At 39.0% G+C, this 22,008-nt stretch overlaps 2 protein-coding genes across 2 annotated transcripts; both read right to left on the bottom strand.

Moving 5' to 3' along the window:
• Positions 1 to 1,682: 1,682 nt before the first annotated feature.
• On the bottom strand, positions 1,683 to 5,392 carry LOC108695752 (calcium homeostasis modulator protein 1). Its single transcript, XM_018224723.2, has 2 exons — positions 4,543 to 5,392; positions 1,683 to 2,217 (listed from the first exon to the last, which is right to left on the bottom strand). Exons 1-2 carry the CDS (start codon positions 5,089 to 5,091, stop codon positions 1,753 to 1,755), a joined length of 1,014 nt encoding a protein of 337 aa, XP_018080212.1. The 5' UTR covers positions 5,092 to 5,392; the 3' UTR covers positions 1,683 to 1,752.
• An 8,618-nt stretch (positions 5,393 to 14,010) lies between these two features.
• LOC108695751 (calcium homeostasis modulator protein 3) lies at positions 14,011 to 19,147 on the bottom strand. The gene is made up of 3 exons (XM_018224722.2): positions 18,761 to 19,147; positions 17,338 to 17,593; positions 14,011 to 14,449 (listed from the first exon to the last, which is right to left on the bottom strand). Exons 1-3 carry the CDS (start codon positions 19,045 to 19,047, stop codon positions 14,033 to 14,035), a joined length of 960 nt encoding a protein of 319 aa, XP_018080211.1. The 5' UTR covers positions 19,048 to 19,147; the 3' UTR covers positions 14,011 to 14,032.
• Positions 19,148 to 22,008: the final 2,861 nt, after the last annotated feature.

The following is a 22,008-nucleotide window of genomic DNA, read 5'->3' as shown; positions in this document are numbered from 1 at the left end:
CTTAACAAGTATAGTTTGTTTGGTTTGTTTGGTGCACCGTGAATCGTACGATCCCAGGGGGCGGCCCTTATTTTTTAAAATGGCAATTTTCTGTTTATGATTACCCAATGACACATACTGCTAAAAAAGTATATTATCATGAAAATGGTTTTTTTACACAAAGCAGGGTTTTACATATGAGTTGTTTTATGCAATATATTTTTATAGAGACCTGCATTGTTCGGGGGTATAGTTTTCCTTTAAGTAAGATTCCATTTGAGTTTCATTTGAGGTTTAAAATACTCTAACACTCCACCTTTGATAAATCAGCCCCTAAATAACAGATTATTGTTCCTTGAGTTTTCAGAGGTTGTGTTGGATATACCTGACTGTCATGTACAGCACCTCGTAGCACAGTTAATATAAATGTTATGCATTAATTCCTCATGCACAAAAACAGACAAACCTATACCCAAATCCCATTGGAGCATTCTACTGCCATTTGCTTTCCCTTGTTTAGACAGGAAAGAACTTCTCTGCTGACCAGATAAGGTACCACTGTCCTGTTGCCTAATACCATATAATTAAATATAACAAATATCAGATAAATAACATTTCCAATACATTGTTCTATAGACGACTTTTGGGCTCACGTATGTCCGCAAGTGCACTCGTGGTCTCTGCAATTTCTCTGCAGTCAGTTGAGTGTAAAACCACTTTCATGAAAGGTTATTTGCACATGTTGCACTTCTGTATAATTGTGCTTAGCACCACTCCTGCATTTTCGTTTGAGTGAATTGAGTGCTACTTTGCCTGTTGACTGAGGGGCCACCTCCTGGCCAGGGAATAGCTCCAGGGTTCCCTTTTTGCCCAGTGTTAATAGGTGCAGTAAACTTGTGCCTAAAGAATCGTCAGAAATAATGTCAAGCGAACTTCCGCAATATGCAAATAGGTTGAATAGGTTGTGTGCAAAAATTATTATTAACAAGTACTTATAAAACATATTCTGCAGGGTTGTAGAATAAATACGTGTATGCATTTAAAAAACACCAATAATCAACACACCCATTGCCAAAAATCATCTTACAATCTAAAAAAAATTCACATGCTGTTGCAATAATTTTGTTGCACCAGGTGCAACTGTGGTAGACACATTGTAACTGCACCAATTTCATTGCAACCATAGTGATTATGGGGGAAAAAACCCTGCATTGTGTAAAAAAACATGGCAATTGCAATTAAAATAGCTTTGCTCACTGGACATATGTGTGTAATTTTGTTTTCCTTATAATACAGAGCTTATATAGAGCTTCCAATGAACATAGCTAAGAACTTGGAATAATATTACAGAAACAAACACCTTAAATAACATTTAATGCAATGTATAAAGTGACAAAGTTGCAGTTGGTCTTCTTATTTTAGTTAAATTCTTAAATTTCATTTTAGAATTTATACTGTGTTGCTGTGGTTACCAAACCCAGAAAGTGTGCAGTGGGAAGAAAAAAAAAAGATATATCAATACAAAAACTAGTCTCATTTTGCTTTCTGGTAAACAGGGTTCACTGACCCTACACATAATAGAGGCACAAAGAAAAAGAAAAAATAATTTTCATCTACCTGCTAAATGAAACATTGTTATTTTAATCTGATCTTCCATTTTAAAACATTTACATTTTTAAATATTTTGAATATAGTTACTGGCCTTTCATCATACAGCATATTCTCTTTTCTATCTACTACAGAGGCAGAAATACTCTTCAAATAATCCATTTGTTAAACTTTGCTATAATAAGCTACAAATTCCCTCTTCGGTACATTTAAGTTATTGAGTTTGTGATTTCCGTTGAGGCACCCATTGCCATTATGCATCTCATACTTGGTCAAGTTGAGTGGCGGCTTGCATTTGTGCCAGTTCTTTAGCGCCTTATTCATAGTCCTTTGGTCTGTGATGCCGAAGAGTTTCTCATTCTCTTCCTGTTCCTTTTCCTTCTCCTCTAACATGTGAGAATGCCCCATGGCCATATCTGTATTTATGGTCTCAAAAAACTGTTGGATGCACATCTTTGCAAAGCTCTTTGCGTGCTCGGTGCAGGTCTCATCAAAAAGTTTGCTCTCAATATCAATGTAGTGGGACCAGTATTTGCTTTTCAGGAAAGCAGCTTGTGTAAAGCAGGGGCGGATGGCTCGCACTAAGAACGCCAGGAAGATCATGATTAAAACAAAGGCCCATCCCACTGCCTAGAAAAACAAAGATCGGAAAATATTGCTACATGCAAAATTTCTTGGATTGTACTAGTAATTTGCATATGTATTTATAACAAAAAAGTAAATCAATATACAACAGTCTGCAATAGGAGACAAAAAAAATTCTGAATTCAGAAAAATCTACATGGATCAGATTTTACTCCCTTTAACCATTTTACACAGTTCCTCTCCAGCTGTGAAGTTAATATCTCACAAGTTTGACAAATAATAGTTGTTTACCCCATACACTGTGTTTTACTACCTTCTGCGATTAAATAAATACATAGTAACATAATAAGTTAGGTTGGAAAAGACACACGTCCATTAAGTTCAACTTTTATGTCTACAAATAGTCTGCTAGTTGATCCAGAGGAAGGCAAAAAAAACAATTTGAAGCCTCTACAATTTGCCTCAGAGGAGGGAACAATTCCTTCTTGACCAGTCCCTGAATCAACTTATACTATGAGCTATCTTCCATAACCTTGTATTCCCTTTCTTGCTAAAAAGCCACCCAACCCCTTCTTAAAGCTATTTAATGTATCAGCCTGTATGGCTGAGAATTCCACAATTTCACAGCTCTCACTGTAAAAAACCCTTTCCAAATATTTTGAGGAAATCTTTCTTCTAATCGCAATGGGTGCCCTTGTGTCTGCTAGAAGGACATACTGGTAAATAATAAATAATTCGAGAGGTTATTATATGATCCCTTATATATTTACATACATGGCTTTCATATCACCCCTTAAACGCCTTATCTCAAGTGTAAACAACCCCAACTTGGGCAGTCTTTCCCCATAGTTATTATTTTCCATACTTTTTATTTTACCAGCTTAGTTGCCCTTCTCTGGACCCTCTCCAATTCAATAATGTCCTGTTTGAGCACTGGAGACCAAAATTGTATGGCATATTCTAAATAGGGCCTTACCAGTGCTCTGTAAAGTTTAAGAATATCCCCCCCTCCTACAAATTTATGCCCCTTAAAGGGATACTGTCATGGTAAAAAAACAGCAGAATTCTGCACTGAAATCCATTTCTCAAAAGAGCAAACTGATTTTTTTATATTCAATTTTGAAATCTGACATGGGGCTAGACATATTGTCATTTTCCCAACTGCCCAAGTCATGTGACTTGTGCTCTGATAAACTTCAATCACTCTTTACTGCTGTACTGCAAGTTGGAGTGATATCACCCCCTCCCTTCCCCCCCCAGCAGCCAAACAAAAGAACAATGGGAAGGTAACCAGATAGCAGCTGCCTGGTAAATCTAAGAACAACACTCAATAGTAAAAACCCATGTCCCACTGAGACACATTCAGTTACATTAAGAAGGAAAAACAGCAGCCTGCCAGAAAGCATTTCTCTCCTAAAGTGCAGGCACAAGTCACATGACATGGGGCAGCTGGGAAATTGACAAAATGTCTAGCCCCATGTCAGATTTCAAAATTGAATATAAAAAAATCTGTTTGCTCTTTTGAGAAATGGATTTCAGTGCAGAATTCTGCTGGAGTAGCACTATTAACTGATGCGTTTTGAAAAAAACATGTTTTCTGATGACAGGATCCCTTTAAACTATAGAAGAGTCAGTCCAATGAATGAATATATATATATATATATATATATATATATATATATATATATATATATATATATATATATATATATATATATATAATTCAATAAAATTCACACCCTACATGAATATGCAGTAGGTTTGTGTAGAATGGCACAGTGACTGGGAAAAGCCTAGAGAGTAGGTATGTCACTCCCAGAATGCTCTATGAGACATGGCAGATATGGACAATAATAGGGGCTGTTTTCACTCAGGGTGAAAAGGCAGCACTGGTGCTGGAATTAATGAGACATCACCTGTTGAAAATGGGGCTGTGAAGAAGCTCATTGTCCCAGAAGTAGCAAATGAGAAATGAGCTTGTGCAGTATTGGGAGAGCCAAGAAAAAACACCTAACGATTGTGAATTAAATATTTGTCATTTTTCTGGATTGAGAGTGACTAAGATACTGTCAAAAACAAGATTCCTTGTTCTGGCTGCCAGCGGAACAATCAATGTATGGCCACCATAAAGATTAATACAGATGTTCCCCTAAGTGGAATTCAGACTAGGCTTCCAGAAAGATCTAATAGACCAAATAAACATTCACCCTCAATCCTACTCTCACTGGGCCGGCTGTCAGTTTGGGCAATTTTGACCAAACCATATCACTAACATAAAATTTTATAGTATCAAAATTGCCCAATGTTGAAGATATTACTCCCATATGACAAAAGAGCTGAAGAAGCTTTTGCTATAATTTAGTTCTTTACCTGGGAGATGCATCGTAAGTATCGCTCTGCCACTTCCTGGGCAATAATTTCATGCCCATCGTAGATGCCTTTGCAAGGAAGTCTGGCCAAAATTCTTTTAACTTCCTTTTCTGACAGATTTAGGTCTGTCTTGTTTCCGAGTTTATCGAGGGGCACGGAAGTGCTGAAAGCGCATATAAAACACTTGCCATGCAGTAGCGTCACAGATATCCATACAGCCGGGGCAATCAGTGCCCTTTGGGTCATGGAACAAAACATATAACGCAGAACTGCAGCATCCTTCTGCCTCATCCCAGTTGGTCTCTTCCATTCCTCTGCCAACATGGACACGTTGTTGTTCATGACAAAGCCTAAGAGAAATAGAACAATTGGAGGCACAAAGAGAACCCCCATGCCATAAGACATGTTGTATCCTGGAAGACAAGGGCAGTTGAAGTCAAATGCTGTGTAGAGATGGGCGCTTGCCAGTGCCATGATACCGCATATTCCATTCACAAAGGATTCCTGGTTAGACTGCAGGAACTGGAAGATCATACGAAATTTATCCATTTTGTCTTTTCTCTGGTGTGTTAAAAATAATACAGTATTGTCAGCTTCAAAATAAAAATATCTTCTTAAATCCCTTTGTGCAATGGAATCCCATGCTTAGGGAATATCAAGCCCTTTACCAGTTTGGATAATCTTTTCTATGTTTTTCTGTGGCTGCTTTGTATAGAATCACTTTGGGTCCCCTCATCACTAGTTCTTTATAGATACAGCTGAACTGGCTTTGAAGTCTTATGACATCATATCATGTTTTTGCTTCTTTTGGTCCCCAGTGCACTCTCGGTCCTCCTTGTTATCTGTTTGATGTAAGCCTGCTACTGTGTGCTTCTGGGATTTGTTTTCTCACACAATAACTACAAAGGCCCCACCTTGCAACAGAACAAACATATGCAAACTTCTAGAAAGAAAGGGCTATCATTGCTTCAAAGCACCCAGTGAACAGAAAGAGAAAATCTATACTATTTATATATAGCTAATCTTTACCCTTAAAATATGTCTATGGACATTCATTTTAAAATATGCATGTTTTTCCTTTCAGTTTGCCTTAAAAGTAGAGTAAAATATAATGGATGCTAGGACACATATATGTTTTTGGTGCCTGGGAAGGCAATAGTAAGCAAATGGAGGGTGGTACACAGCCATTGGCCTCCACTTGGATAGCAAAAAACCCCAAAAAGAAATAGTACTTCCTTCTGGCTAGTCATGATTAAATAGTGAGATTTATTGCCTATGATAAAAGCTATTTGATCCAAAGTTATTTGAATATGTATTACAGAGGCAAACTTTGCTCCAGGTCTAGTAACCCATAGCAACCATTCATCAGGTAGCAATTTCTTATAGACATGTTGTCAGTTTCCCAGGTGCCCCCAGCCATGTGACTTGTACTCTGATAAACTTCAATCACTCTTAACTGCTGCACTGCAAATTGAAATGATGTCACCCCCCCAACAGCACATCAGAAGCCTATCAACAGAACAATGGGAATGTAACAAGATAACAAGGGTCAGACTGGGGGCCCGGGGCCACTGGGGCTGTTGTCTCAGGGCCCCCCTTTAGCCCATGTGTGCATGCACATACCTTATTTTGCCTTGACCGGGGTGGAGAGGGTGGTATGGGGCAGCAAGGGCAGGTGCCCATGAGAGCCAGGGCCCACCGGGTTCTTTCTTGGTGTCCCGCCAGCCGGCAGTCCGACCCTGAAGATAACAGCTCCCTGACAAAAGATCACAGCTCCTTGGTACATAGCAGAATAGCACTCAATTATAAAAATCCAAGTCCCACTGCGACTCCTTCAGTTACATTGAGTAGGAGAAAGTACATGACCAAGCACAATGCACTGAGATGACTGCCTACACACCAATATTATAACTAACAAAATATATACTTGTTGGTTCAGGAATAATATGTTATATTGCAGAGTGAATTATTTGTAGTGTAAACGGTGTAATTTAGAAATAAAAATTACACCATAAAATTCATGACAGATTCCCTTTAAGCAGGTCATACACTTAAAGATCCACTAGATTGGTGAGGTTGTCAAACGATCAAATCTTTGCCTGATTTGGCCAACCACATACCGGGCCAAATCAAACTGATTTGGTTTCTTGTTGTGTACCAACAATTTATATTCTGTGGCCCTATGGGTACTCATAGTGTAAGGGCCACATCATAGCACCAATGTGGTCCTTGTCCAACAGGATTTCCAAAAGAGTTCTGGACACACAGTAAATGAAATGATTGTGAATGCAACAACCATGGAGCACCTGCATGCTGTGGGCAAGCATTTGTGACACAGCAAATCTTTAAGCAAATTGTCTTGTTTACTCTTCTCCTCATCCATATGATTTGCATGGTAAATATACATTTCCGATCATCTCATAAGAGAATATTTGCTATTGCATTTGTACTCATTCTGTGAGTTCTTGTATATTCGTGTCTGCATTGGGAGGGAGGTGGCAGGAAACTTTATAGTTAGCAAATGTTTGCTGCCAGAAATTATATTTCTTTGAAGGTTTCTTGAAGGTATGTTACAGGGTAATACTAATGAGCCATAACAAAAATGACATACAGGTGAGACTTTTATTGACTAACTGTAATGTGATAATCATAGCAAACTTTCAGAACATTTCAGTTCAGTTAAAGCTGATTACACAGACACTACAGTGGCTCTGATATACATTCTGGACATACATCGTGTAAACAAAAGAAATAGATACAGGTATGGGACCTGTTATCCAGAAAACATGCGACCTGGGGTTTTTCAGATAAGGGGCATTGCTGCAATTTGGATCTCCATATCTTATAATCTAAATGTAACTTAATCCCAATAGGATTGTTTTGCCTCCAATAAGGATAGGAAGAAGATAGGATCTGTAGAAGATGGCCTTCCTGTAAGTCTGAGTTTTCTACAACCACATTTTTCATTCAATGGGCCAGATTTAATTCAGTGAGAAAAAAGATTTATTGCATAAAAAGTCATGGATGAGATCGAATTCAATTCCAAAAAACTCATCTCACAGTTTATCACGTGAAAACTCCATTTAGTATATGGGGAAAAACTGGAACTTAATTTGGAGAAAAAAAATTTCTCCTCGAATCAAATCTCGTCCGTAACTTTTCACGTGATAAACCAGGAGATACGTTTTTCTCACTGCATGAATCTGGCCCATTGTCTGTATTGAAATTTCCCTTGAGTAATTTCCGTTTCCCTTGGGAAGTTAGCAGTGTAGAAGACATTGAAATCCATGTTGTATTGGCACATTGATAACCCATAGTTTGTTTGTAGTCTCTGCAGCTTGAAATAGCCAAATGACTCAAATATTCTGTTGTCCTAGAACTTACATAAAATAAACTGCCATTTTTTGCTCACTCTGCCTGCTGGAAGATGGGAAAAAATTTAATTCTGTGCCATCTCGATATCCACAGGCAACCTGGTTCATTACTTTTGTAGCAACCAGAAGAGTTGTACGTGGAATGTCCTTGAGGACCACATCAACGAACCAATGTGGTTCTCGGTCCAATGGAATTTTTAAGCACGGCTGACTTTCTGCCAGATATTGATTGGGAAAGCCCCATACACTGGGCAATAAACTGTCAGCAATTTATATCTGCCTGTGTAATTATGTCTAGTGTCCCAACAACTGTTTGTGTTTATGACTTGGTGCAGGCAGTTCTTAATCCACATAATTAGCCATAAATCCAAGGCCCAGATTCAGTCCCTTCTCCAGTGAATTTAAAGTTTTCATGAATTTGTATTCCCATACTTTCCTTTAGTTTACTGTTTCAAAATTCCCCTTAAGCACCAAGATTCTTAAATCATATAGAGTGTTAAGGGGGGTTGAAATGGTTTCCTAATGGTGTGTCCAGTTTTTTATTGGTTATGGTGAAGCGGTGGTGTGTATTTCTCTTACTCAGACTTTGCTGATAGCACATGGGCTATGTATTAGATTTAGAATCTAAACAGTGCTAAATGATGATTGGCTAAAGCCAAATAAAGGGACATATCAATGTCACCTGCTATGTGATCTGAATATTACATAAAGGATGGGTAGCATCAAAGTCTACAAGCTGCTATACAGTTTAGGATCAAAGTCAAAGCCATAATATAAAGATAGAACACTACCCTCTGTAAATGACTGAGAGAGATAGGATTTGTGTGCTTTACTGTCGTTTAGTTAATGCAATGCATCACCAAATTATTATAGAGGGCTGTAGATAGCCACTGCCTTAATTAATATCAGAGGGGAAAATTAAGGAATATTTAATTGTGAGCTTTGAACCTAACATTCATAACATATTCACATTTATACCAATTAGAGGAAAATTCCATGTAGGTTTTCTTGGCAGAGATCATTTTTAAAGGGTAGTTACAACTAAATATGTGTTTATTGTCTTTTTATTTATAGTGCAGTAGTTTCTTGGTAGAGCAAGCCCATTAATTGTAATTATTGTTCCCACTCTGCATGCTGTGAGATCTGCCTTCCAGTAGACTGGGGAAAAGGAACTGCAAGTGCATGTTCTATTTTATGGAACAGGTCCTGCTAAATAATTTATATTTATAGATTGTCATGTCATGACGTTAGAGACTATTCCATTATCTCATTGGCAAGACTGATATTTTCTCATTGGGTCCTTTATCTAACTGGGAATCTGATTCTTGGGACCCATAGGCCAATAATCTCCAAGTTGTATTACACATCAGACATAATTGAGTATATGGCTTGTACAGGGCCACTATTAGAAAGCTATTCTAGACACTATTCTCTGTTGTCTGTGCAAGCACAAAATTAGATATTCTAAACTATAATAAATATTTCAGTATTTTCCAAACATAGCAAGCCCATTCATTATTCTTATTATTGTTCCCACTCTGGATGCTGTTAGACTTCCCTTCCAGTAGACTGGGGCAAAGGGCCTGCAAGTGCATTCTATTTTATAGAAGAGGGCCTGCTTAATAATTTATGTTTTATAGATTGGCATCCCATGATATTAGAGGCTATTCCATTATCTCATTGGGTCATTTGTCTAGCTGGGCATAATTGGAGTCCAATGAAATCTTGGGACCCTCAGGTGAATGCTCTCTAAGCTTTACTGTAGAAGACCTTAGACATTATTGAATATATGTCCTGTGCAGAGCCACCATTAGACACACACTATTTTCTGTGCCAAAATAGTGTGTTTTATGTTTAATTTTTAGGACCTCAGCAATAGCATGGTTCCCTACTGATTTATTATGTGTTCCCTGCTGATGGCTGTCCTAGGTATGTGCATTATAAAGAGCAATATCTATACAACACTTTATTGTGGTCATCACATGACTCATTAGATGGTGGTGGTATATGGTTTCACACTTGGACACATTGGGGCAAATTCACTAACCTCCGAAAATTCACCATCAACGGCTTTGCTCTCAGCGCAACACTTCGCCAGGCATAGATTCGCCAGGACAACGCTAATTTACTAAAATCCAAAGTTGCGTCCAGGGTGCCAAACGCTGGCAAAGTTGCGCTAGCCTTATTGCGTCAAGCAAAGCGAAGTTGCGCTAACGTTGCGTAATTTGCATACGGCAGGAAGTTAAAGTTGAATGGACGTATATGTTGCAGCAAATACATTACACTACACAAGCCCAGGAAACCTTAAAATAAAATAAAGTTGTTATATTGCCCTACACATGAGCCCAGTGTATAGTTTATGTACCATATGTTAGGAAATGTAGGGGGGAAGCCGGTTAACCCAAAAAAAAATTACTCTATTTTTCAGCCTATCACCCTGAAAAAGGAAAAGACGCCAGCGTTTTTTGGGGCTTAGAAAAATGTTCAACTATTTTTTTAGGAAGTCCTATCTACTCTATTGCACTTCGCCTGGTCTGAGGTGGCGAAGGCAAGTCTGGTGCAAGAGGTAACGTTCAGTAAAATCCGCATCTAAGTGAATTTGTGTAGTTATGTCCATTCGCCAAATCGAAACTTCGCCAGGCGTTAGGGAGCGAAGTACCGCTAGAGTCTATATCTTTCACTAGCGAAGTGACACCAGCGACCATAAATCGGCGAAGTACCAAAATGACATCACACTGTCAAATTTTCGCCCGTATTAGTCACTTTGCCCTTTAGTAAATTTGCCCCATTGATATGGCAGATGAGCAATGACAGTAGAGAAATTAATAATCAGAATCTTCTTTATATAACCTTTATGTTATGAATATTTATGGCTAAACTCATATTTGCTGTTGTGTCAGTCCCTGAATAAAGGAATGATGAGGATATCAGGTTTTGCATTGCTCTCAGTTCTGAAGAAAACATGACATAGTGTAGGGCCAATGAAAATAAGCATGCAAAACTTCCCAAGTAATTGGAGATTTCTGCTGTGCACAGTGAGTCAAGGGAAATCATCTCTTTGCATAATCTTTTGCAGGTAAATACCCCCTATTATACACTGACTGAATACCTACGTATATGTATTTTACTGCACAAAGCACTGAAAAGCCTGGATTGAATTAAGTGTAGCTAAGTGACGCAGCAACATATTTTTAAAAAACAAAACAAATGGATTGTAATTACCAATTAATCTCCCATTCTGATTTCTACTGGGGTGGTAGGTAATGCTTGAAACCGGCAACATGCGATTCCACTACTTGCTTTTCAAGGTGATAAATCTACTACATACTACCAGCCAGAAAAAAAGACCTTCTTGAACAGTCCAAGCTACAAAAGTTACTCTGCACACTACATCTTTGTACAGACACATAGGGGGTTATTTACAAATATTCATTTTTTTTCTAGTCAGACTTTTTGGGGCAAAAACTTTTAAGATTTATTATACCCTGATGCTGCAAAAAGCCAGAATCTGAAAACCTTGCATGCCAAACCTGTTGAGGTCATGTATAAGTCAATGGCAGCTGTCCCTATACCAATTTGAAGATATTGTGGTTTGCTCTGGATTTAGCCCAATCATGAAAAGAATTACCCGAAACAATCGAGCGATTTGGGAGAAAAGTGTAAAAAAATTGTACAATTCAGGTTTTTGCTCGATTTTATCGATTTTTGTTCCCAGCCTGAGTTTTTTTAGTTATTTTAATGATAAATAAGATGAAATCGTGGATGGGAGTTTGGTCGAGCTTTCTTTATTAAAAAAAAATGAGATAAAATCGAGTTTCAGTAAATAACTGCCGTAAGGTATGCAAATAAATGGTTTAATAATGCATATGCTGTAATTACAACAATGTATAATTGCAAAGTCATTAAAACATATTATATAGTACATACCAAACACAGTGTCCAAAACAACAACAGGCTTGTAAGGCAGACAAGTTGGTGTGTGGGAGAATACCCCAATGTTTTGGCCGCCAAGTCCTTTGTCAAGTAATCCCCTATTTTTTGGCTCTATTTGGGTTAGAGCCTTTACCCTTTGCTAAATGTATATAAAGGGAGTGCCCTCCGTTTATTGCTGTTTATCTTGAACAGTCCCTAGAGTATTAAGTAACTTTTTAGACTTCTTAACCTGCCATCTTTTGCCAGGCACGCACAGGCCATCCCATTGGACAAACAGTAACTGTCAGTTTAAATTTTGGTCACATTTTCCAATTTGAATGTAGCTGGACACCAGGCAGATGACCCTCTCCTACTATGAAAATTAGAAGGTATCTTGGGAAGGTCCCTGGAAATATAGGATAGTGCCTGGTAGGCTAATGTTTTCATAAATCTGTGACCTTGCTATAAAAGTGATTGACTGCAAAGTGGCCCCAAAACTAAAACATCTGAAGACTTTAAAGCAGGTAGCAGGTAGCTGAAAACAGAAAATGTGATGTTTCTGATTTGTTTTCTTCAACATGCTTGTTGTTGTCTAAGTATACTATATCTTTTATATCCCCTAAGACAACATTTTTGAACATGCAAGTTTTCACACAATAATGAGTCCCCATGCAACATGTTGTGTCTCTGCGATCCCCATTAACACAGCAAATTGGCAGTAGGTGATTGATTCTAAACTAAGACTTTGGCCAGAAAGCTTATTCTGCACCTGTTTAAGGGTCACCTGAAAATAATGGCTAAGGAACCATGCCCTAGGCCAGTAGTTCCCAAACGGTGGTGCTGGCTCCCCTGGGGGATGGGGGTAGTGGGAGCAGTGTTGGGATGGATTAGCCTGAAGGCCAATATAGGTTGAAAACTGGGAGAAATGGTGTTTACTCTCCTAGATTCATCTGAAAGACCAACTTGAAGATCTATTAGGGTGAGAACTAGGGTGAATATGTATGTATCTGTCCTAGATATTCTTGGAAACTTCCAACCTCCTAACCTCCATCAATATGCTGGCAGGTTTATTGGCTCTTGATAAAATTGACAATAGAGTGCGTATGAATTGACTGTGATTGAAAAGATACTATATTAAAATAATAACATTTAAAAAAACACATATGCATCCTCCTCCCCTGTGGACAGCACAGCAACCCCCCAGCACATGATTAAACACCTTAGGGGCCCCAACAACAATTTCCAAAAGCTAACAACCCCCATAACAAACCTTACCAGGCTCAGGTCCCATATGTAGCGTAGGGCAGGCAGAGCGTGGCACACACAGGGAGCATAGAGCAGGCAGAATATGGCACACACAGGGATCTTAGGGAAGGCAAAGTATGGCACACACAGGGAGCATAAGGCAGGCAGTTCATACTGTGCTACATACAGTGACACAATGCTGGTGCCACTCCAGCAGTTTGTCTGAGTTGTGAACAGGTGAAAATATGGGCATTTACAATCTAGGACTGAGGTGTGAAGTAGTACAGAGCTTTAAGGGTGTGAACAATAGAGGTGCTATATGTGTGAACAATGCAAGGGGGGATTACAGGTGCGGACAATGCAGGAGTTTACTGTCTGAATTTGAGGTGTAAACAATTGAGGGGGCCAATTAATCTCAGTACTGTACCTTTTAAACTTTACACAAGGTAAACAGTCACAGCAAGCAGATTATCATGTAGGGGGCCATGCAAGGATTTTTGGTGCCTTCTGGAATCTCCAGATCCCAAACAGGCTATGTAATTTATTCCTTTCATTTTCTGCAGAATTAACCCACAAAAACACAAGCCACCAGAAAAATCATTGACTGAAGAGATCAAATCCCCTATTGACTCAGGAAGTCACTTATGCCCTGCAAGTGGGGTTTCTCCAATTAGCCCAGGGATCTACCTATATATTTATTTCACTTTACCCTCATCTTTTTACATGGTTCTGTATTATTTTAGTTATGTGTTGAACTTGATATTCTAATAAAGAGATGTATGCAGTAGAGGCCAAGTGGTAGTAAAGTGAAATAGAATAGAAGTTGGGATCAGGTATATGTCAGTGGAGGATGGAGCCACAAGTCAGGAACAAGAGAAGTGCAGTAATGAAAGTAAATCTTTCACTGTGTTTAGGATATTAAACAATGTAGGAACTTGGCAGCTATATTTTACACAAGCCTAAACATCAGTTTGCTTGTCATTTTCCTCATTACATTTTAATTTGACGTGCTGTCGCAAAGTGGCATGATTTACGCAGAGAGGGGGTTTGCTTCGATACCACGTCTTTAAGAGTTGGTTGACCTGTTCATGGTCGGTGATGCCATGCAGACGATCTTCTTCATCCTCTGCCTTCTTGTTGGTTAAATGTGCGACTTTCATCTCATTTTGCATGTTTTCAAAGAAATGGAGAATGCATTTGTGGGCAAAGTCTCGAGCGTGCTCACAGCAGGTTTCATCAAAGATCTTCTGCTCTATGTCGACATAATTACTCCAGTAACGTGTCTGTAGAAAGGCTGTCTGATCAAAGCAAGGCTTAAGGGAGCGGGCGAGAAAAGCCACAATGATAAGAATCAGCAGAATCGCCCAGCCAATAGCCTGTATCAATCAGAGGATAAAACATGCATCAAGATTTTTTTTATATTTTGAAAAGCTATAGAAAAACATACCTTAGCTTTGTTTGTAACAGTTAATTGACCTTCAGATTAACCGATGCCTAAATATTGAATAGAGCAAACTGATTTTTAAAGACTTTCCCAAGGAATTCAGACTGGCTGCACCCTTTTAATCATGCTCCGCAGTTGATGGTAACATATATATTTATCAAACAGTGCAGTTAGAGATCACCACAGTCCGCTAGAGTGAAATACCACCTCCCTCAATTCATTTATATGGGATTTTCAAAAGCGTATTTATCATAGGGTCAAAGAGAAAGTTCACCATTTAATAAAAAAGACTTTAAAAATCCCATAGAAATTAATGTATTTCACTCTAGCGGACCGTGGCGATCTCTAACTTCACTCTTTGATAAATATACTAGGGATGCACCGAATGCAGGATCCGGTTCGGGATTCGGCCAGGATTCTGCCTTTTTCAGCAGGATTCGGATTCAGCCGAATCCTTTTGCCCGGCCGAACCGAATACGAATCCTAATTTGCTTATGCAAATTAGAGGCGGGGAGGGAAATTGCATGACTTTTTGTCACAAGGAAGTAAAAAATTTTCCACTTGCCATCACTAATTTGCATATGCAAATTAGGATTCGGTTTGGTATTCGGCCGAATCTTTCGCAAAGGATTTGGGGGTTCGGCAGAATCCAAAATAGTGGCTGCGGTGCATCCCTAAAATATACCCCATAGTTTGTAGCCTTTAGGGCAGAGACACACGTGAAGATTCGGGGAGATTAGTCGCCTGTCGACAAATAACCTCTTCTTCGGGCAACTAATCTCCCCGAACTGCCTTCTCGCCAAATAGAATTTAAATCGACGACGGGATAGCTCTTGGATCGATTTGTTTTCCGAAGTTGCCCGAAGTTTCCTCGTGAGGCGACTTCAGAAAAGGAAGCGCTCCTAGTGCCATCCCGCGATGAATTAGATTATAACCGGCGGCGGGAAGGCAGTTTAGGGAAATTAGTCGCCCAAAGAAGAGGCGATTTGTCATCAGGCAACTAAATCTCCCTGAATCTCCACATACGTTTCTGCCCTTAGGCACTCCACCACCATCCGTGACTTGCCAGGGGCTTGGATTTTAGCTGGACCTGATAAAAAAATCAGTGCTCTGTAAACCTACGAATGTATTGTTATTACTACATTTAATTAATCATCTTTCTAGTCAGGCCTCTCCTATTCATATTCCAGTCTCTTATTCAAAGCAATGCATGGTTGCAAACTGGAGAGCTCTGCATAAAAAGTGAAATAACTCTAAAACCACAAATAATAAAAAATGAAAACCATTCACAAATTGTTCTGGATTGTCGCTCTCTGCAACGTTCTAAAGTTAACTCAAAGGTGAACAACCCCTTTAAAGAGAATTTGTTTTTAGGTGGGGTCAGGGAGTCCCACTTGAAAGCTGGAAAGAATCAGAAGAAAAGGGCAAATAATTAAAAAAAATTATAAAAAAATAAACGTTAAATTAAAGGTGAACGAACGACCCCTTTACATGAGGGATATGAGTATGAAGGGATATGGGTACAAAGTCTATACCGAGAACCTACATTACCAATGCATGATCCTAAACCCAGCACAACTAATACTCTTCACCTCACGTTGACTATAGACCACCCCCCCATGACATATTCAGTATCTAATTTTTCAATAAAATTTGAAAATATTTGTATCAGGGCCCATGGATGCCAAATGTCTCTGGTATGATATATGATTACAATATGAAACAAGACGACTCAAAACCGGTAGCTGTGATGGGCTGAATAAGTATTGCATGTATGTGGATGGGGGTTGTGTCTGAAAACCTCATTTCATCGGCCAGTTTTTGTGCTTTTAATAACTATAATACACTTTTAATAATGAGAACTTGATTGGCACACACAGGTAACTTGCATTAGGCTGGCACAGCTGTATAGCCTTTCATTTACTTCAAAGGCATCTGCCGGACAAAAAATCTGCAGTTTAGAATTTTCTGGTCAAAATTGGCCTGTCCCACTAGGATTTAATTCAAGAATATGACTGCATGACCATGTCTGGGAGTTTCTTTCCAGGATAAAAAACCCTAGTGGAGAATAATTAACATTTAGGGGCAGATTTATCAAAGGTCAAGGTGAAAATTCGAATTAAAAAAAATTAGAAAAATAAAATTAAAAAAAATGTAAATATTGAAATTTATCATGTACTGTCTCTTTAAAAATTTGACTTCGACCATTCACTATCTAAAATCTGATGAATTGCTGTTTTAGCCTATGGGGGACCTCCTAGAACCTACTTGGAGTCAATTGGTGGACTTTGAAAAATCTAAGGTTTTTTTTGGAAAAGCTTCTAATCGAGTTTGATCGAATGTGCTGTTACTTTGATTCGTACAATTCGAATTCGATCGAAAACTGACCTATTCACCCAAAAAAAAAAATGTAGATTGGTCTTTTTTAATTTCGACTTTTGAAGTTATGGGAGTTCAAAAAAAACTTGATAAATCTGCCCCTTAGACTATTGGCAAACTAGGAGATTGGTTGGCCATGATAAATCTGTGCTACTATGGGCAACTTATCTCCTGCAAATGCTTTCCCATTGACAATGTAAATGTAAATCGCTGATGCTATTTTTCCTTCATTGAAAGTACTAATTTAGTTGTGCCTAGCAAGAGAACTCTCACATGGTGCCCACATTGATGCACTTGTTATTTGTATGGTTTCCAAAGAAACACAATTGTTGCACCTCTATTAATGCATAGCTTTAGCCTTGTGATCAGTAGCAGGGTACATAATGCACAGCACACTTTGCCAAAATACACTTTACCCATTCTTAGTAGTTGAGTATCTACCTGTGACCAGCATTTAAGGTATCTGGACACTGCTTTCCGAGAAGGGTGGTCCCTTATCATGATATCCTCTTTACATGGAACCTTGTAGAGAAGCGTCTGGATTTCTGCAGCGCTGCCATTAGCAAAGCCGGGGAATTTGTCAGGATCAACTGCGCCACTAAAAGCACACACAAAACATTTTCCATCTAGGAGGGAAGTAAGAATCCAGACTATAGGAGCAACCATTGCTCTAGTGATTACCGAAGAGAACATGTACCTGTCAGCAGCAAAGAGAAAACATTGTTATTTCTATAATTCTGCTGTTGCTGTGTCTGTACCAAGATGGCTGTGCATTTGAGCACTTACATGGATTAACAGACCACAGCCATACATCTTACAAGCTCTTGCCTGAATGTTCATTATTAGGTCTCATTATTAGGAGTGAATTGGGAATTGATATGGGAAGTTCCCCATATAAGATTGTTTAAGGCCTATGGCACCAGACCTTTGTCTTCCTGTAATTCAGAGCTTTCTCTATAACGGGTTTCTGGATACGGATCCCATACCTGTATTATAATTTACCCCCTGTTGTAATATGTAGGGATGCACCGAATCCAGGATTCGGTTTGGGATTCGTTCTTTTTCAGCAGGATTCGTATCATTTGAATCCTTCTGCCCGGCCGAACCCAATCCGAATCCTAATATGCATATGCAAATTAGGGGCAGGGAGGGAAAGCGTATGACTTTTTGTCACAAAACAAGGAAGTAAAAAAATTTTCCCCTTCCCACCCCTAATTTGCATATGCAAATTCAGATTCGGTTCAGTATTCAGCCTAATCTTTCGTAAAGGATGCGGGGGTTCGGCCGAATCCAAAATAGTGGATTTGGTGCATCCCTAGTAATATGAGCCAACATTAGAAGTTGCTCAGAGTAACATTGCCTGTATTAAAGTGTATGAAAGCAGGAACCCTCAGGCAGAGGCATAACTACAGAGGAAGCAGACCCTGCATTTGCAGCGGGGCCCATGAATGTAGGGGGGATCAGTGAGGCCCTAATTATTGAACAATTTGAATATATCTTGGTAGAAATGGCCAACTTATTAATATTTTGGGGTCCTAAATTGAATTTTATGTGGGGCGCAGTAACATCTACGTAGTTACACCACTGCCTTCAAGATTTTTATATGACCATGGAACTCTTCTGTGACTTATAATATTCTTATATTCTACAATATGTGGTACAGTATTGCCTATATAAATTACAGTACCCACAAGCTATAAGTTCTGACTGCTTGGGTCACACATTTCAAGCAATGTTAAAATGGCACTGACTTACAGAAGGGCTTTAGGCTTTAAGGATATCAGTAGTTTTAAACATTTTTATTTATTGTCATATATTAAAATAAGCTCTATTATGCCAGTTTATACAGATTAAAAGCACTTACTTTACTATGGCCAGATCTTTTTTCCGTCTGCCTGTTGGTCTTCTCCACTCTTCAATCATGAGCACTGACTGCCTGTTTACGAGGAGACCACAAAGGAAGAGAGCCACCGGAGGGACAAACATGATTCCCATGCCGTACGCCATATTATACTTTGGCAGGCACGGGCAGTGGAATTCCAGAATATTATAGATTTTAACACTAGCCAGGGCTAAGATTCCACAGATCCCATTCATCACTGATTCAGAGTTGGACTGAAAATACTGGAATATCATTTTAAACCGATCCATGATTTGTTGATTTGGTGGTTACCGTGGATAAACAACTCAACGTTTCCTCTTATTTTCACTCTGGTAGATATGTGAAATGAGAGTCAGCAAATTTGGAGTGAAGATTCTATAATGAAATTTTCTTTTTATTCAGTTTTTCGCCTCCTGTTAGAAATGCCTCAGTGTGATCTCATGTAATATAGCAAGATTATATGTCATTGCTGAAATGGTGCCGTCCTGCTTCTCTATTCTCTTTCCAGGATTGTAAATGCCGTCTGAGTTGGGTTCTTTTTTTTCTGCACAGCTAAATTTTTTGTTAGCTCTTAGACAGCGGCTTTCTCTCAACAGTAAGTTAAAGAAGAAGGGTTTGAATGGCTTCCTTGTACATTGTCATCTTAACTGCATGGGCTGTGCCTTTAGAGGCAAATGAGTTAGTCAAATACAGTTGTTTGTTTACATGGCTTGAATTGACAGTAAAACTATGAATGGTTCCAGACAACACAGACATTCAGTCATCTCCAAAAAAATTGATACTTTCTGGCTAATATTAATGAGCAGATGAATTTGGTGAAGGGGTCCACAGTGGGGTTGCAAGGCTGGCATGTAAGACTTGAGGTGTATGGATGGATTTTCATAAATTAAATAATCAGATTTGGATCACAAACTGAAGGAAAGCTGATATAATAACAGCACAGGGAATGTATGGGGGTCACTATCTGCACTTCCTATTCTTATAATAATGTAAATAATGCTACTGGTGTAAAGGGAAATTTATCCACAAAAGGCCATTTGAGCCCACGCTGTATATCCCTCCCAATGTACAAGAAACCCCTAATAAGAGAGTGTTGTATATGTAACTGACTCTAGAGAAATGTACTTGGCTCAGGAGTGCCATAATAATAGGTATTTGCAACTAAATTATTAGGGAGTGGGGGTATATGTGTAATGCCAGCCCCCTCTAGCTTTACAGTCTGTACGCCCACCCTAAATAAAGTTATAAAATAGAATTGTGCCATGAACTGTTATTATTGGCTACCTGAGTGAAATCATTCAGTGTGGTGTGATCTATGTCTAACTCTACAATCAAATATTTCATGCAGTATGTTAGGTACACCATGAAAGCAGCCTACAAGGTATGGATTCTGGCTACCTTAAGGGTGGTGGCACACATTACGATTCGGGGGAGATTAGTCGCCCAGCACCAAATATTCTCTTCTTCGGGCGACTAATCTCCACGAAATGCCACCCGCCGGCAAGAATGTGAATTTGCCGGAGGAATGGCATACATAGCGATTCGTTTTCCAAAGTCACCCGAAGTTTCCTCGTGAGGCAACTTCGGCCAACTTCAGAAAACGAAGCGATACATGTGCCATCCAATGACGGGAAGGCATTTAGGGAGATTAGTGGCCCGAAGAAGAGGAGATTTGTCGCTGGGCGACTAATCTCCCCCGAATTTTACTGTGTGCCACCAGCCTAACACTAAAAGTCTTCTATGCAGATGGTGAAATCAGGCAACAAAGTGTAATTTCTGACTAACTGATCTCTAGTATTTTAAGTGGTTGGTTACTGTGGTTGATCTGTGGTTATAGAGTGAAATCAGACAGTGAGGTGTAAATTCTGGGTTTCAGTGTCTGATCCTAGCCCTTTAAGAGATAGTGAGCCCTCCAGATACCCCAGGTGCCCCATCAGGTTTTTAGCAAAAGCAAAAAGGGACCCAAGTTAGGGATCCCTATACATGTGCTCCATGTGGTAGACTGCTTGGGACCTGGGGTTTTCCAGATAAGGGATCCTTCTGTAATTTCTATCAACATACTGTTCGTCTACAAAAAATAAAAATATATTCAAATATGAATTAAACCCTACAGGATTGCATTGCATCTAGTAAGGATTAATTATATCTTTGCTGGGATCAAGTACAACTTCCTGTTTTATTATTCAGAGAAAAGAGGGAACTTTTAAAAAATCTGAATTATTTGATTATAATGGGGTCTATGGCAGATGGCCTTGCCATAGTCCGGAGCTTTTTGGATAACGGGGTTTCCAGATAATGGATCCCGTACCTGTATTCCCATTCATAAAATTTGTCCGCAAGAACTGATTTTTTATCACCAATATTGCTAAGAAACTGTTGATAGTGATTAAGTGTCATCAATTGGCCTTATATGCTCATATATGCAGAATATGGGAGCAGCAGCAAAAATGGAGGGGAGGCAGATATAATGCAAAAAAGTATTATTTTTCCATGAGCTGCATATAAAATCTCTTTTTCCCACTATGGGGAACCTCAAGGCCTTTCCCACTCAGCTCGACCAAATACAAATTTTACTCTATGCTTAGAAAAAGAGGATTTGGCAAACTGAGTGATTGGTCCCTATTAGGCACAGCACTTTCTTTTTTGTAGGGTTTCAAATTGTTACCCCCTTTTATTCTGTGTACTGAGAAGCACCTGCTGCTACCTGTTAATAAACTATTATGTGGTCCAAGAACCACCGACGCCCTTCATTATTTCATCAGTTATGCTTATTGTGTATTACAGTTCATACTTTCGGTCCCCTTTCACCAGCTTTTGTGAGGGCTCATCTGAGACAGAGGGTCTCCAATGTAACAGTGTTCTGTCTGAAAACAGCTGGGTTTAGGGAATACAGACAAAAAAGGGTTACATAACTCTACTATTGTCACATAACATCAAAAGTCATGCATAGAATACTTGGGAGCTGCATGTTTCTGGATAAGAGGTCTTTCATTAATCTGGGGTATAATACCTTCAGAAATACCTACTGAAACATTTAAACATAAATAACCCAATGTTTCTGAAAAATCAAAAGTGAAGAATTGTTTGTTTAAACAGGACAGTATGAGAAACCCCATTGATGCATTTCAGCCTTTTTAAAACAGGTTCCCAGACATTAGATCCCATACCTTTTAAAACATTTGTAAAAATGGAATTGTTCTGCCATTAACATTTATGCTAGCTTAAAGATA

The sequence above is a fragment of the Xenopus laevis genome, chromosome 7L (genome assembly GCF_017654675.1).
Source record: "Xenopus laevis strain J_2021 chromosome 7L, Xenopus_laevis_v10.1, whole genome shotgun sequence".
In the NCBI taxonomy this organism is placed as follows: domain Eukaryota; kingdom Metazoa; phylum Chordata; class Amphibia; order Anura; family Pipidae; genus Xenopus; species Xenopus laevis.
This window is presented reverse-complemented; position numbering and strand designations above follow the sequence as displayed.

Bases quoted from the DNA above. Each gene is read 5' to 3' on its own strand.
- LOC108695752 (XM_018224723.2), bottom strand. From the start codon at position 5,091: ATGGATAAATTTCGTATGATCTTCCAGTTCCTGCAGTCTAACCAGGAA. The intron at 2,218-4,542 runs GTAAAGAACTAA...TTGTTTTTCTAG, and splicing joins ACTTACGATGCATCTCCCAG to GCAGTGGGATGGGCCTTTGT.
- LOC108695751 (XM_018224722.2), bottom strand. From the start codon at position 19,047: ATGGATCGGTTTAAAATGATATTCCAGTATTTTCAGTCCAACTCTGAA. The intron at 17,594-18,760 runs GTAAGTGCTTTT...TGCTGCTGACAG, and splicing joins AAAGATCTGGCCATAGTAAA to GTACATGTTCTCTTCGGTAA. The intron at 14,450-17,337 runs GTAGATACTCAA...TGATTGATACAG, and splicing joins ACCTTAAATGCTGGTCACAG to GCTATTGGCTGGGCGATTCT.